General features: G+C 43.6%; 1 protein-coding gene across 5 annotated transcripts in view; it reads left to right on the forward strand.

The window, feature by feature from the left end:
* LOC137379127 (adhesion G protein-coupled receptor G3-like) overlaps nt 1–16,175 on the forward strand; it is a 269,576-nt gene that overhangs the window by 108,547 nt on the left and 144,854 nt on the right. For 4 of the 5 annotated variants that reach the window (XM_068049842.1, XM_068049843.1, XM_068049845.1 and 1 more), the window contains exon 5: nt 14,402–14,567. In XM_068049842.1, the coding sequence (XP_067905943.1) occupies nt 14,402–14,567 (166 nt within the window). The remainder of the gene's footprint in view (nt 1–14,401; nt 14,568–16,175) is intronic. The other variant, XM_068049844.1, reaches the window with a different exon arrangement.

Genomic DNA, 16,175 nt, shown 5'->3' on the forward strand with positions numbered 1-16,175 from the left:
AAAGCATACTCACCCCAGCCGGCTTTCTGATTCCCTGCTCTCGCTGTTGATTGTGACATCACTCTGATGCTACTTTTTTCCCCCTGCACTGCTCCTGCCGCTCTTTCTCTTTCTTTCTCGCTCTCTCTCCGGCCTCTCAACATTTGGCGTGCTTTATAAATCTCTGCTCTGCTCCACCGCTCTTTCTCTCTCTCTCTCTCTCTCTCTCTCTCCGGCCTCTGAACTTTCAGCACCCTTTTTAAATCCCCGCTCTGCTCTGCCACTCTCTGTCTCTCTCTCTCTCTCTCTCTCTCCGGCTCTGAATGTCTGGCGCACTTTTGAAATTTCCACTCTGCTTCCACCACTCTGTCTCTCTCACTCTCTCCCATTTTTCTCAAGCTGCTACTATCAGCTCCAAAGCATTTGCAAAGAATGTTACCCCGGTTACTGAGATATCTGGACAGGACACACAAGTAAGAGAAACAGACGTACATTGCCGACATGCTGTCTAGAGCAGCACTCCCTATGAAGAAAGTAGAGGATGCGAGGACAGAGTGTGAAATCTTCCAAATCCAACGTGAAGCTGCAGCTCGACATACTCTGGGAGTCATCAACCCAGCAGAGACATTGAATATGACGTGTCTTGCTCAGATCAAGTGACCTACCCAACAAGATGCAACTCTACAAGTGTTACAAGAAGTAGTGATGAAAGGATAGCCTGACAGCATCAAGGACATTGCTGTGGTCACAAGAGTGTATTGGTCAAACAGAGATGAATTGACAGCCCGAGATGACATCATGTACAAAGGAAATAGAGTCATTATCCCGAAGGAGTTGAGAGGAGAGATGGTAAAGCGCATCCATGCAAACCACCAAGGAATTGAGTCGAGTCTGAGGAAAGCAAGAGAAGTGCTCTACTGGCTCTGCTGGGACTAAGAGCTGCTGGCCCGTTGATTGGCTGGCAGCTCCATTAGGCGGGACTTGCTGCCTCAAGGAGGTGGAAGTCTTGCCTAAGTCCAATTAAAGGCCTGGGGAGTGAAAAATCCTGGTCTGATTCCCCCGCCTTGGTGGAGGGAGGCTCGCCACTGACTTTTCAGCTGGTGGACGGGGCCTCCTACCCAATGAAAAATTCCAGTCGTCGAGTCATTACTGCACAGAGGTAGGCCATTGGGCTATTAGTCCATGCTGGCTCTCTGCAGAGCAATCCAATCAGTCCCATTCCCCTCCTCTATCCTCATAGTCCTGCAAGTTTATTTCCCTCAAGTGCCTATCCAATTTCCTTTTGAGGTTATTCATCTCTCTTCCATCACCCTGGTGATAGTCTGTGCCGTTAAGTCTATATTAACCACTCACTGTGCACTAAAGTTCTTCCTCACATCCTCTCTGCATCTCTTGTCCAAAACCTTAAATCTGTGTCCCCTAGTCCTTGTACCATCAGCTAATGGGAACAGCTTTTTTTTGTCTACCTTATCTAAACCTGTCATAATCTTGTACACCTCTTTCAAATCTCCCTTCAATCTCCTTTGCTCCAAGGAGAACAATCCCAGCTTCTCCAACCTAATATTCCAGCTAAAATCCCTCATCCCAGGAACCATTCTGGTAAATCTCCTCTGCTCCCTCAAGGACCCTCACGTCTTTCCATATGAGTGGTGACCAGAACTGGATGCAATCCTCAATTTGTGGCCTAACCCTGTTTTTTCGTACTCACTACATCTATTTATGAAACCAAAGATGCCATATGCTTTACTGACGACTCTCTCAATATGTCCTGTCACCTTCAAAGATACATGCAAATGGAACCCAAGGTCTATTGTCTCTGAACACACTTTAGAACTGTGCCGTTAGGTCTATATTGCCTATCCCTATACTTCTGCCAAAATGCATCTCCTCACCTCACACTTCTCTATTAAATTCCATCTGTTACTTGACTGCCCATTCTGCTAACCTATCTATGTTCTGTTGCAGTTGATTTGTATCATTCTCACTGTTTGCCACACCTCCAACTTTGGAACAAAGAACAAAGAACAGTACAGCACAGGAACAGGCCATTCGGCCCTCCAAGCCTGCGCCGATCTTGGTGCCTGCCGAAACTAACACCTTCTGCACTTCTGGGGCCCATATCCCTCTATTCCCTTCCTATTCATATATTTGTCAAGATGTATCTTAAACGTCGCGATCGTATCTGCTTCCACCACCTCCCCTTGCAGCAAGTTCCAGGCACTCACCACCCTCTGTGTAAAAAACTTGCCTCGCACATCCCCTCTAAACTTTGCCCCTCGCACCTTAAACCTATGTCCCCTAGTAACTGACTCATCCACCCTGGGGAAAAGATTCTGACGATCCACTCTGTCCATGCCGCTCATAACTTTGTAAACCTCTATCAGGTCGCCCCTCCACCTCCATTGTTCCAGTGAAAACAATCCGAGTTTTTCCAACCTCTCCTCATAGCGAATGCCCTCCAGACCAGGCAACATCCTGGTAAACCTCCTCTGTACCCTCTCCAAAGCCTTCACATCCTTCTGGTAGTGTGGCGACCAGAATTGCATGCAATATTCTAAGTGTGGCCGAAATAGGATTCTGTACAGCTGCAACATGACTTGCCAATTTTTATACTCTATGCCCCGACCGATGAAGGCAAGCATGCCGTATGCCTTCTTGACTACCTTATCCACCTGCGTTGCCACTTTCAGTGACCTGTGGACCTGTATGCCCAGATCTCTCTGCCTGTCAATACTCCTAAGGGTTCTGCCATTTACTGTATACCTCCCACCTGCATTAGACCTTCCAAAATGCATTACCTCACATTTGTCCAGATTAAACTCCATCTGCCATTTCTCCGCCCAAGTCTCCAACCGATCTATATCCTGCTGAATCCTCTGACAATCCTCATCATTGTCCGCAACTCCACCAATCTTACTAATCCGCAAACTTACTAATCAGACCAGCTACATTTTCCTCCAAATCATTTATATATACTACAAAGAGCAAAGGTCCCAGCACTGATCCCTGCAGAACACCACTAGTCACATCCCTCCATTCAGAAAAACACCCATCCACTGTTACCCTCTGTCTTCTATGACTGAGCCAGTTCTGTATCCATCTTGCCAGCTCCCCTCTGATCCCCTGTGATTTCACCTTTTGCACCAGTCTGCCATGCGGGACCTTGTCAAAGGCTTTACTAAAGTCCATATAGACAACATCCACTGACCTTCCCTCATCAATCACCTTCGTCACTTCCTCAAAAAACTCAATTAAATTAGTAAGACACGACCTCCCCTTCACAAAACCATGCTGTCTCTCGCTAATAAGTTTGTTTGTTTCCAAATGGTAGTAAATCCTGTCCCGAAGAATCCTCTCTAATAGTTTCCTTACCACTGATGTAAGGCTCACCGGCCTATAATTTCCTGGATTATCCTTGCTACCCTTCTTAAACAAAGGAACAACATTGGCTATTCTCCAGTCCTCTGGGACCTCACCTGTAGCCAATGAGGATGCAAAGATTTCTGTCAAGGCCCCAGCAATTTCTTCCCTTGCCTCCCTCAGTATTCTGGGGTAGATCCCATCAGGCCCTGGGTACTTAGCTATCTTAATGCTTTGCAAGACACCCAACACCTCCTCCTTTAGATAGTAAAATTTCAAAATTTTCCAATGTCAAAGTCATTTATCTATATCAAAGAAGCAGCGTTCCTTGCACTGATCCTTTGGGTAACACCACTGCCTACCATCCTCCAGTCTGAAAAACAATCATTGCTATTTTCTGTCCTTACGCCAATTTTTTTTATTCAAGCTGACACTGACTGTCCTATTCGATGAGCCTCAAATTTGGTAACCAACTTTTATGTGGTACTTTATTGACACTTTCCTAAAATCCATAAAGACAACATCCATTACTTTCTCTTCATCAACCTTCCATGTTAATTCATTAACAAATTCATTTCGATCGTCAAGCATGTTCTGTCTTTTACAAATCCGTGCTGGCTCTCCTTAATTAACTCAAACCTCTCTGAGTGCTGGCTGATTTTTTCCGATTATTGTTTCTAAAACCACACCCACCACTGATGTTAAATTGACTGGTCTGTAGTTGCTAGGTTTGTCCTTACACATTTTCTTGAATAAGAATGTCACATTTGCCACTCTCCAATCCTCTGGCACCTCCTCTGTCTCCAGGGAATATTGGAAGATTATGGTAAGCCCTTCCGCTGTCTCCATCCCCACTTCCTTTAGCAACCTGGGATGCAGCTATCCGGGCCATACAACTTATCGACTCTCAGCATAGCCAGCCTCTCCAATACAACGTCTCTTAATTTTCACCCAATCCATTACCTCTAGCATCTCTGCTTCTACTGATATTTTATCAGTATTCTCTTCCTTAGTAACATTGATACAAAGCACTCAAGGTATCCGAGCCTTGCCCTGCACCTCTTAGCTTTGTCCCTAATAGGACTCACCCTGTCTCTTACTACCCTCTTACAATTTAGATGCTGGTAGAAGACTTTTGGGTTCCCTTTTATGTTAACCACCATTCTATTCTCCTGTTCTCTCTTTGCCAGTCTTATTTTCCTCTCCTTTCCTCTCTCAACTTATTGTGTTTGGCCTGGTCTCGCTTGAAGAATTCACCTGACAAGCATCATACAGCTTCTTTTTTTGGTTTTGTTTAATCAAATTCTCTATCTTGTCATTCAAGGAGCTCTGACTTTAGTTCTCCTCCACTCTCACCCTTGCTGGAACGTACATAGCCTAGACCTGAAACATCTCTTTCTTAAGAAACACCCATTTTCCATTACTATTTTTCAACGTATTTGGCCAAACCATCAGCCTCAAGAAAATGAACATCATGGGACAGGACGTCAGAAATGCTCCATCCATCAATATTGGCGACCACGCTCTGGAAGTGGTTCAAGAGTTCACCTACCTAGGCTCAACTATCACCAGTAACCTGTCTCTCGATGCAGAAATCAACAAGCGCATGGGTAAGGCTTCCACTGCTATGTCCAGACTGGCCAAGAGAGTGTGGGAAAATGGCGCACTGACACGGAACACAAAAGTCCGAGTGTATCAGGCCTATGTCCTCAGTACCTTGCTCGATGGCAGCGAGGCCTGGACAAGGCACAGTGGCGCAAGGGCGGCACAGTGGCGCAGTGGTTAGCACCGCAGCCTCACAGCTCCAGCGACCCGGGTTCAATTCCGGGTACTGCCTGTGTGGAGTTTGCAAGTTATCCCTGTGTCTGTGTGGGTTTCCTCCGGGTGCTCCGGTTTCCTCCCACAAGCCAAAAGACTTGCAGGTTGATAGGTAAATTGGCCATTATAAATTGCCCTAGTATAGGTAGGTGGTAGGGAAATATAGGGACAGGTGAGGATGTGGTAGGAACATGGAATTAGTGTAGGATTCGTATAACTGGGTGGTTGATGGTTAGCACAGACGTGGTGGACCGAAAGGCCTGTTTCAGTGCCGTATGTCTAAACTAAACTAAACGTATGTCAGCCAAGAGCGACGTCTCAATTCATTTCACCTTCGCTGCCTCCGGAGAATCCTTGGCATCAGGTGACAGGATCGTATCTCCAACACAGAAGTCCTCGAAGTGGCCAACATCCCCAGCATATACACCCTACTGAGCCAGCGGCGCTTGAGATAGCATGGCCATGTGAGCAGCATGGAAGGTGGCAGGATCCCCAAGGACACATTGTACAGCGAGCTCGTCACTGGTATCAGACCCACCGGCCATCCATGTCTCCGCTTTAAAGATGTCTGCAAACGCGACATTGATGACAAGTCATGGGAGTCAGTTGCCAGTGATCGCCAGAGCTGACAGGCAGCCATAAAGGTGGGGCTAAAGAGTGGCAAGTCGAAGAGACTTAGCACTTTCAGGAAAAAAGACAGAAGCGCAAGAAAAGAGCCAACTGTGTAACAGCCCCGACAACCAATTTTGTCTGCAGCATCTGTGGAAGAGTCTGTCACTCTAGGATTGGCCTTTATAGCCACTCCAGGCGTGCTTCACAAACCACTGACCACCTCCTGGTGCTTACCCAATGTCTCTCAAGACAAGGAGGCCAAAGAAGAAGAAGAGAAGAAGAAGAAGAAGATTTTTCCTGTCAGTGTTTGGTTCCATTTTACCCTGGCTAGATCCACACTCATTGCATTGATATTAGCTCTTTTACAGTTTAGAAATTCTACTTTAGATTGTTCTTTGCTCTTCCCTGTTACTAATCTAAACCTTATTGAATGCTGATTACCTGCAGGCACTTGGCCCACCTGATTCCCAAGCACCAGATCCAGCAATAATTCCATGAATATACTGGTCAAGGAAATTCTCGGAACACATTTCAGAAATTCCTCTGCCTCCTTGCCCCTTTCTTTAACATTATCCTAATCAATATTTGGGTAATAAAAGTCTCCAATTTCACCACTCTATAGTTCTTGAACATCTGAGATTTTCTTGAAGATTTTCTCAGTCTCTCTTTCACTATTTGGAGGCCTATAGAATACCCACAGTAACGTGATCATACCATTTTTGTTTCTGAACTCGAACCAAATTGATTCTGTCCTTAGTTCCTCAAGAACTCCCTTTTCCAATACAAAAATACCTTCCCTCATCAATACTGCCACTCCACCTTGTTTTATCCTTCCCTATCTTTTCTGACCACTTTGTATCCATGAATATTAAGCACCCAGTCCTCACCATTTTTAAACCACGTTTCCATTATTGCCATTACATCATATTCCCACATGGCAATTTGCATTTGGAGCTCATGAACCTTATTCACCTGATATAGACTGGGAAAAACATAGGGTGGGGAAGGAAGGGAAATTTGATCTTTTTACAGGGGAACTTTATCAATCAAAATGTCTCCAGTCCAACAAGGAAGTGGTTCTGGGTAATGAATGAATATTTCTGGATACAAGGTGTTCAGGAAAGATCAGAAAGATAGAAAAGGGAGAGGGTTGGCAGTTTTGATTGAGGAGAACATTGCAGTGCTGGAGAGAGAGGATGTCCTAAAAGGGTCAAGAACAGAAACTGTTTGGCTGGAGCTGAGGAACAAAGAAGGTGCAATTATATTGTTCGGTGGGAAAGATGCGGAGGAACAAATTTGCAAGGCGATTATAGAGAGGTGCAAGAATTATAGACTGGTCATAATGGGGGATTTCAATTATCTGAATATAGACTGGGACAGTAATAGTGTAAAGAGCAGAGAGGGGCAAGAGTTCCTAGAGTGTGTTCAGGAAAATTTTCTACAGCTTTCTTAAATAGCAGAGTGACATGTGCAACTTTCCAATCTGAAGCAAAGATCGGGAGAAATTTGAAGATTGTAGTTCGGGCATCTGCAATGTTTTCACCTATTTCCTTTCGATCCCTAGTCCTGGGGATTTGTCACAATTTTAGAGACTTTATTTTCTTCATTGCTGTTATTTTACTTCAGTTAATTTTGGGGAGATCCATCCCTGATTCAATATGTGTTTTCTTGGGATTTCTGGCATACTATCCTCTTCCACGACTGTAATTGCTGATGCAAAGGAATTCACCAACATTTCCTTGTTATTTCTTTATTTTCTATTACAATATCACCATTATCAGTTATCAACAGATCCACATTGCTCCTGACTACCCTCTTATAATATAATCGGAAAAGCAAATTGTGTTAATTTTGTTATCCCTTGCAGGTTTCTTTTAACACTTCCTATTTTAGCTCTTACTTTATGTTTTATTATAGAATCATAATGGTTTACAGCACAGAAAGAGACCACTTTGCCCATCATGTCTGCACCAGCAAAAAAAAAGCCACCCAGCCTAATTCCACTTTCCAGCATTTGGCCCATTGCCCTGCAGGTTACAACACTTCAGGTGCACATCCAGGCACCTTTTAAATGATGTGAGGGTTTCTGCCTCTACCACCCTTTCAGGTAGTGAGTTCCAGACCACCAACACCCTCTGGGTGAAAAGATTTTTCCTCATCTCCTCTCTAATCCTTCCACCAATCACTTTAAATCTATGCCCCCTAGTTACTGACCTCTCTGCTAAGGTAGATAGGCCCTTCATATCTACTCTATCCAGGCCCCTCACAATTTTGTACATTGGAATCAAATCTCTCCTCAGCCTTCACTGTTCCAAGAGAGCACCCCTAGCCTATCCAATCTTTCCTCTTGGCTGCAATTTTCCAGTCCTGGCAACATCCTCGTAAATCTCCTCTGTACCCTCTCTAGTACAATGACATCATTTCTGTAATGACGTGACCAGAACTACACACAGTACTCAGCTTGTGGCCTCACTAATGTTTGACACAGTTCCAGCATAACCTCCCTACTCTTATATTCTATACTTCGGCTAATAAAAGAAAGGATAACATATGCCTTCTTAACCACCTTATCGTCCTGTCCTGCTAACTTCACTCTAAGGTCCCTCACTTCCTCTACACCGCTCAGTACCCTCCCAATAATCATGTATTCCTTTGTCTTGTTTGACCTCCCCAAATGCATCAACTCACATTTCTCTGGGTTAAATTCCATTTGCCACTTTTCTGCCTACTTAACCAGTCCATTGATATCTTCCTGCAGTCTACAGCTATCCTCCTCGCCATCAACCACGTGGCCAATATTTGTGTCGTTCCCCCTACATTTATGTCCAAATCATTAATATATACCACAAAAAGCAGGGGACCCAGTACTGAGCCCTGTGGAACACCACTGGAAACAGCTCTCGCAAAAACACCCGTCAACAGTTACCCTTTGGTTTCTACCACTGAGCCGACCTTGTATTCAGCTTGCTACATTCCCCTGGATTCCGTGGTTTTTCTTTTACCAGTTTGAATGTGGGACCTTGTCAAAAGCCTTGCTAAAATTCATGTAGACAGCATCAACTGCATTACGTTCACCAATCCTCTTGTTAGTTCCTCAAATAATTCAAGCAACTTAGTCAGACGTGACCTTCCCTTATCAAATCCATGCTGACTATCCTTAATTTATCCATGCCTTTCTAAGTGACAGTTTATCCTGTCTCTCAGAATTTAGTTTAGTGATACAGCACTGAAACAGGCCCTTCGGCCCACCGAGTCTGTGCCGACCATCAACCACCCATATATACTAATCCTACACTAATCCCATATTCCTACCACATCCCCACCTGTCTCTATATTCCCCTACCACCTACCTATACTAGGGGCAATTTATAATGGCCAATTTACCTACCAACCTGCAAGTCTTTTGGCTTGTGGGAGGAAACCGGAGCACCCGGAGAAAACCCACGCAGACACAGGGAGAACTTGCAAACTCCACACAGGCAGTACCCAGAATTGAACCCAGGTCGCTGGAGCTGTGAGGCTGCAGTGCTAACCACTGCGCCACCCAATTGATTCCAATAATTTGCCCACTACTGAGGTTAGACTGACTGGCCTGTAATTATTCAGTCTATCCCTCGCTTCCTTTTTTAAACAGAGGTACAGCATTAGCAGACCTCCAATTCTCTGGCATCACACCTGTATCCAGTGAGGATTGGAAAATGATGGTTAGACCTTTTGTTATTTCCTCCCTGACTTCTTTTAAAAGCCTGGGGTACATTCCATCTGGCCCTGGTGATTTATCCAGTTGTAAGGATGCTAATCTTGTTAATACTTCCTCTCTCCCTATGTTTAGCACATCCAATACTTCTCACTCCTCCTTCTTAACCTCAAAATCTGCATCATCCCCCTCTTTTGTGAAGACAGACACACAGGTGGCACAGTGGCGCAGTGGTTAGTACTGCAGCCTCACAGCTCCAGGGACCTGGGTTCAATTCTGGGTGCTGCCTGTGTGGAGTTTGCAAGTTCTCCCTGTGTCTGCGTGGGTTTTCTCCGGGTGCTCCGGTTTCCTCCCACAAACCAAAAGACTTGCAGGTTGGTAGGTAAATTGGCCATTATAAATTGCCCCTAGTATAGGTAGGTGGTAGGGAAATATAGAGATAGGTGGGGATGTGGTAGGAATATGGGATTAGTGCAGGATTAGTATAAATGGGTGGTTGATGGTCGGCACAGACTCGGTGGGCCGAAGGGCCTGTTTCAGTGCTGTTTCTCTAAACTAAATTAAACGAAACCATGCCCACATCTTCTGCCTCCACACATGTTACCTTTTTAGTCAATTATGGGCACTACTTTTTGCTTAGTTAGCCTCTTGCTCTTAATGTATTGATAAAACATCTTTGGGTTCACCTTGATTTTGCTTGCCAATATTCTTTCATGCCCTCTCCTTCCTTTCTTAATTTCCTCTTTGATTTCACCCCTCCACTTTCTATACTCCTCTTGGCTTCCTGTAGCATTGAGTTCTTGGTATCTAACGTAAGTTTTCCTTTTCTGCCTTATCTTGCTGTGTAAGCTCCTTGACATCTATGGGGCTCTAGATTTGGCTGTCTCACCCTTTTTCTTTGTGGGAACATATTTACTCTGAACCCCTTGAATCTCCTCTTTGAATGCCTCCCACTGTCTGACACTGATTTACCTTCAAGTAGCTTTTTCCAGTCCACTTTCGCTAAATCCCTACTCAGTTTAGTAAAATTGACCTTACTCCAATTGAGAACTCTAACCCCTGTTCTATCTCTGTCCTTTTCCATAATTATGTTAAAACTGAGTGAATTATGATCATTACCAGCAACATGCTCTCCCACTGCCACTCCTTCCACCTGCCCATCTTTATTTCCGAAAACTAAGTCTAAAACTGCGCCCTCTCTTGTTGGACTTGCTACATACTGGGCAAAAATGTTCTCCTGAATGCACCTCAAGAATTCTGCTCCTTAATTCCTTTCACATTAAAACTATCCAGTTAATATTGGGGTAGTTAAATCCCCTACGATTACTGCCCGATTGTTTTTTCACCTTTGTGATTTGCCTACATATTTGCTGTTCTATCTCCCTCTGACTGTTTGGGGGTCTATAGTACACTCCTAGCAGTGTAATTGCCCCTTTATTTGTTCCTAAGCTCAATCCATATGGCTTCATTTGATGATCCGTCTAACATATCATCCCTCCTCATCGCTGTAATTGCTTCTCTAACCAAAATTGCCACCCCACCCCTCCCTTTTTATCCCCTTTCCATCTCGTCTGAAAACCCTGTAACCAGGAACATTGAGCTGCCAGTCCTGTCCCTCCTCAAGCCATGTTTCTGTAATAGCTATGCTATCATACTGCATGTGTCTATCTGTGCCCTCAGCTCATCTGCTTTATTTGATATACTCCTTGCATTGCAGTATATACACTTGAACACTGCTAAGCTCTTATTTTCTATCCTTTGCTTCCTCTGCCTTCCAGAGTCACTCACTAATTTGGTGCCTTTGATTTCCATTTCAGATTTTGCCCCATCTGATCTACCCTCACGTTCCATCCCTCCCGGCCAAACTAGTTTTAACCCTGCCCAACAGCACTAGCAAACTTCCCGGCAAGGATATTGGCCCCAGCCTTATTGAGGTGCAAAGTCTCCAGCTTGTACAGACCACGCATTCCCCAGAACCAGACCCAATGCCCCAGAAATCTAAAGCCCTCCCTCCTGCACCATCTCTCCAGCCACATATTCATCAGCCCTAACCTCCTATTTCGATGCTCACTGGCATGTGGCACTGGGAGTAACCCAGAGATCTGAGGTCCTGCTTTTTAATGTCTTACCATCTTCCTAAAATCTGCTTTCAGGGCCTCATCCCTCTTTCTACCTATATCATTGGTACCAATGTGAACCATGACCTCTGGCTATTCACTCTCCCCCTTAAGAATGTCCTGCAGTTGCTCCGTGACATCCTTGATCCTGGCACCAGGGATGAAATATACCATCTTGGAGTCATGCCTACGGCTGCAGAAGTGTCTGCCTGTTTGTCTAAATATCGAATCTCCTGCTAATATTTCTTTTCCACTCTTCTTCCTTTCCACCCATACTGCTAAGCCACCCATGGTGCCCTGAACTTGGCTCTTGTTCCACACCTCTGAGGAACCATCAACATCCAGAATGAAAAACGGGTTGATGAATGAGATAGACCCAGAGGACTCCTGCACTACTTACCTGGTCCGCTTAGACTTTCTGGTGGTCACCAAATCCCTCTCTGCCTGCATGCTCCTAACTAGCAGTGTGACCACTTCCCTAAAAGTGCTATCCATGTAGGCCTCAGCCTTGCACCACAGTGACTGCCGATGCAGCTCGAGTTCCAAAACCCAGAGCTCACGCTTCTGCAATTGGTGACACTTCGTGTAGACATGTTTGTCAAGGCGACTTGAAGAGTCCACAACTTCCCACATACCATAGGAGGCACATTCCACCTGGCCAAGCTTCCCTGCCCTACCTTAACCTTACTTTTAAACTAGTTGCTAGTAGAATGTAGAATTACTCACCAATCATCATCTTCTCCTGTAGGGATATTTAACACTTTTACATTTTCTATTATGCAGCTATTTACACATAGTCCCTTACAGTTGATACTTACTGACCAATTAGCTTACAAGTTAGTTGCACTCTCCTAGCTTGGAGATAAAGAAAGCAAAATCACAACTACTGGAGGCTGAAAAAGTTGGAAGAAAGGGACACCCCCTTCCCCTCGTCACCAAATTCCATCACTCACTAAACTCCCCGCTTCACACTCTGCCCAAGCCGAAATTATGACAAGCTGCACTCCAGAGGAGATGAGTCAGCTCTGTTACAGCTACAGAAACAAGTTTAAATGAGCTACCTAATTAACTAATTTCAGCTGCTCTCCAGTAGAGAGCTTAGAGTCATAGAGTTATACAGCACAGAAACAGACCCTTCAGCCCATTGTGTTCATCCTTGCTTAAAACTGGAAGAAACTTAAACAGTAAATGTTAGTTAAATACTAAATGCAAACAAGAACAGATTTTAGAGAAAGATGAACTCTTAAGATTCCCTCACTCACCAAACTCCCAGCTTCACACTCTCGCCTAAGCCGCACATCTTTTGTTCTTTGTATCTTTCACAGCCAACATGATCTGCACTATAGTTTCCATTTTTGTATGTTTTTTCTTTAGTTTGATGTTGGCCCTTACATCTTTTGCCATCTGTGACTTTTTTGACAAGTAGAACTCTTGCCCTTTAGGGCTATAATCTAGTTCCCAATCAGGTGAAATTCTTTTTGAACACCTCCCATTGATCTTCTGTGGTTTTACCCATTAATAGATTTGTCCAGTGGACAGTCTCTGTCTTATCACATTGAAATCAACCTTACCTAATCTACAATCTCAGTAGCTGTTTCACGTTTCTCCCTTTCAACCACCACATTATTATCACTATTAGATAAATGTTCACACACCTTTAGGTTAACTCAATCTGGCTTATTACTCATTACTAAATCTAATATGGCCTGGCACCTTGTCGGTTCTAGGACATAGTGTTACAGAAAACGATCCTGAACACACTCAGTAAATCCATTACCTTTCTGATATGATCTCATCTACTTAGCCCATTCGATATGAAAGTTAAAATCCTCCATTAACACCACTCTGCATTTACGGCATGCTTTTCTAATCCCTGCATTTATATATTCTGCCAATTTGCAGTGGCTACCAGGGGCTCTGTACACAACTCCCACGACAGTCTTAAATCCTTTTCTATTTCTTAATTCTACCCATAAAGTCTCCACTGCCTGCTTACCTCTCATTATATCTTCTCTTATCATTGAAGTGATTTCATCCTTAATTGCTAAGGTTACTGCTCCCCGCCTACCATATTTCCTATCTTCCAGTAGACCTTATAATCTGGTGTATTTAGTTTCCAGTCCTGACCGTGTTGGAGCCATGTCTCAGTAATGGCTACCATGTCACACTTTCCAAGTTACATTTGTGCCTACAATTCATTCAATGTCTTCCTTATACTTTGTGTGCTTATATAAAGAAAGCACCCTAACCTGTTCTAATGCTCTAATGTTTTTCTAATGCATTTCTTATTTCTCTGTCCTGATTTAAATCCTTTACATCATGTAGTTTTCCCTCTGCATGTATTGCCTAAAGTACAATTTCTGACTGTTACTCTACTCTCTTCTGTTTTGTTTGTTTTTGAACTATTATTAATACTACCTGAACCCTCCCTGCCATTTGCTAATTTAAGGTTCTTGTGACCCCCTATTCATCCTTCTCCCCACCTCCTGAAGGGAGAAGCTCAATGGGACAGTGATTGAAGCCGGAGTGCTCTCTCACTCTTTTAACACTTCCAGATTAGGTATTTGTATAGCAGGTAGACCTATTGCTTTGGAAGAACACTTTGTTAATTTTTGCACAGTTGTATAGAACTCAAACCCTGTACATTTGGGCAGATGGTCAAAACATGGAACTGAGCCAAGTAATTTTATATGCAGTCTGCTTGAATAACTGCTACTCAGAATTAACTTCAAGATTGCTTTAATCCTAACTCTGACAGTTTTTTGAATTTCAAACGTAATTCCTGTGTTCTCATGTTATTGGTGGCTGTACTTTGCAGTCTTTTTTCTTCCAGATTCATCCTACATTTGGAGTCACTGCTGAGAAATATCTACTTCATTGATCAGCCACTGAAAACCATTCTGACCAAGAATGTAAAGGTGCAGTTGATAGGAACTGGTGAAAATGATTTTCAAGGAGTGAAAGTCATCAGCAATTCATCTTGGGTAAGTTTGTTTTGGTTCACTGACTAGCAGCAGGCAGGTTGTACTGGATTGACAATGCTAAGCTTTGTGATGAGTGGTGATATTACATGCAACCTAGTTACTGGTTGTAATAGATCTGAAATCTCCCCAATCTCCCAGTAACTACGGATATTGTAGCTTTGACCTCGGGTTCAGCCATCCCACTTGAGGGAACTCATAGCATTTTAAACACATGATTAATTCATTTTGGTTTGGGTCTTAGTACAATTACTTTTCAGCATTATTTCTATTTGTAGCGCTGGAACTTAGCAATGGAGAAACAGAAAAAGGCCATTCAGCCTCTCGAGACTGCTTCGCCATTCAATTAGAACATGCTGACCTGTACTGCAACTCCATTTACCCACCTTTGCAACACATCCCTCATTACTCTTACCTAACAAACATCTAGACATCCCAATTTTGAAAATCTTGAAAATTGACCCCCAGCATTTACAGTCTTTCGGGGAGAGAGTTCCAGATTCCCACTACCGTTTGCATGAAAAATGTCCCCAATTTCACTGCTAAATGATCTAGTTCTAATGCCCCCATAATATTGATTCCCTGTCAGAGGAAATCGTTTCTCCAGATCAAATCTATCGAATCCCTTTACCATCATTTCACATACCTCTATCAAATCACCCTTCAAGCTTCACTCTAACCAATGGATTGCAGACAACAGCCTAAAATCCTTCAAATTAAATTGTTCTTTTAAGCGAACTAGTGTCTCTTGGTGCAAAAGGACAAGCCCAGCAACTACAAACCAGTCAGTTTAGACTCAGTGGTGGGAAAGCTTTAAGATATGATAATCCAGGACTAAATAGAATGGTGCGTGACTTGGAGGGAACTTTAAGGTGGTAGTGTTCTCATGCCTGGTAATTCTAGGCAGTAGATGTCACCGGTTTGGGAGGCAGCGCTGAAGAGGCGTTTGGCAAAATGCTGTATTACATGTTAGAAGTGGTACACACTGCAGCTACATTGTGCTGGTGGTGTACCAGTGGATGTATAAGCTAATTGATGAGGTGTTAATCGACCTTCTTTGTCAATCCCCAAAATTAATGGCTGAAAATGTATGGGTTGGGGATGCATGAGTTCACAATATGCTAACTCAACATATGTGAAAGAGAGAGCAGTGTAACAAAATTTTACCACTTTGTTTCCAGCATTACTTGTGTTGAAACTAAACTTCTGATCACAGAATCACAGAATCATTACAGTGCAGAAGGAGGCCATTCAGCCCATCATGTCTCCACCGTCCCTCTGACAGAGCAACTCCCTCAATTCCATTCCTCTGCCTTCTCCCCATAACCCTGCACATTCTTCCTTTTCATATAAGTGTCTAATTCCCTTTTGAATGCTTCAATTGAACCTGCCTCCACCACGTTCTCAGGCAGCACATTCCAGACCTTAACCACTCCCTGCCTGATAAAGCTTCAAAATCATGTCCATCTATTCCGGCTTTATTTCTAATGTTTTGCATATTTCTAAATAAGTGCACTAGCCTGAACATTTCATTTTCCTCAGTAGTATTTTCCTTTTTCACTATTACAATTCTTTCCTTCGTAATCAATGTCCTTAACCTGTTACCTTTTG

The sequence above is a fragment of the Heterodontus francisci genome, chromosome 17 (genome assembly GCF_036365525.1).
Source record: "Heterodontus francisci isolate sHetFra1 chromosome 17, sHetFra1.hap1, whole genome shotgun sequence".
NCBI classification, from domain to species: Eukaryota; Metazoa; Chordata; class Chondrichthyes; order Heterodontiformes; family Heterodontidae; genus Heterodontus; species Heterodontus francisci.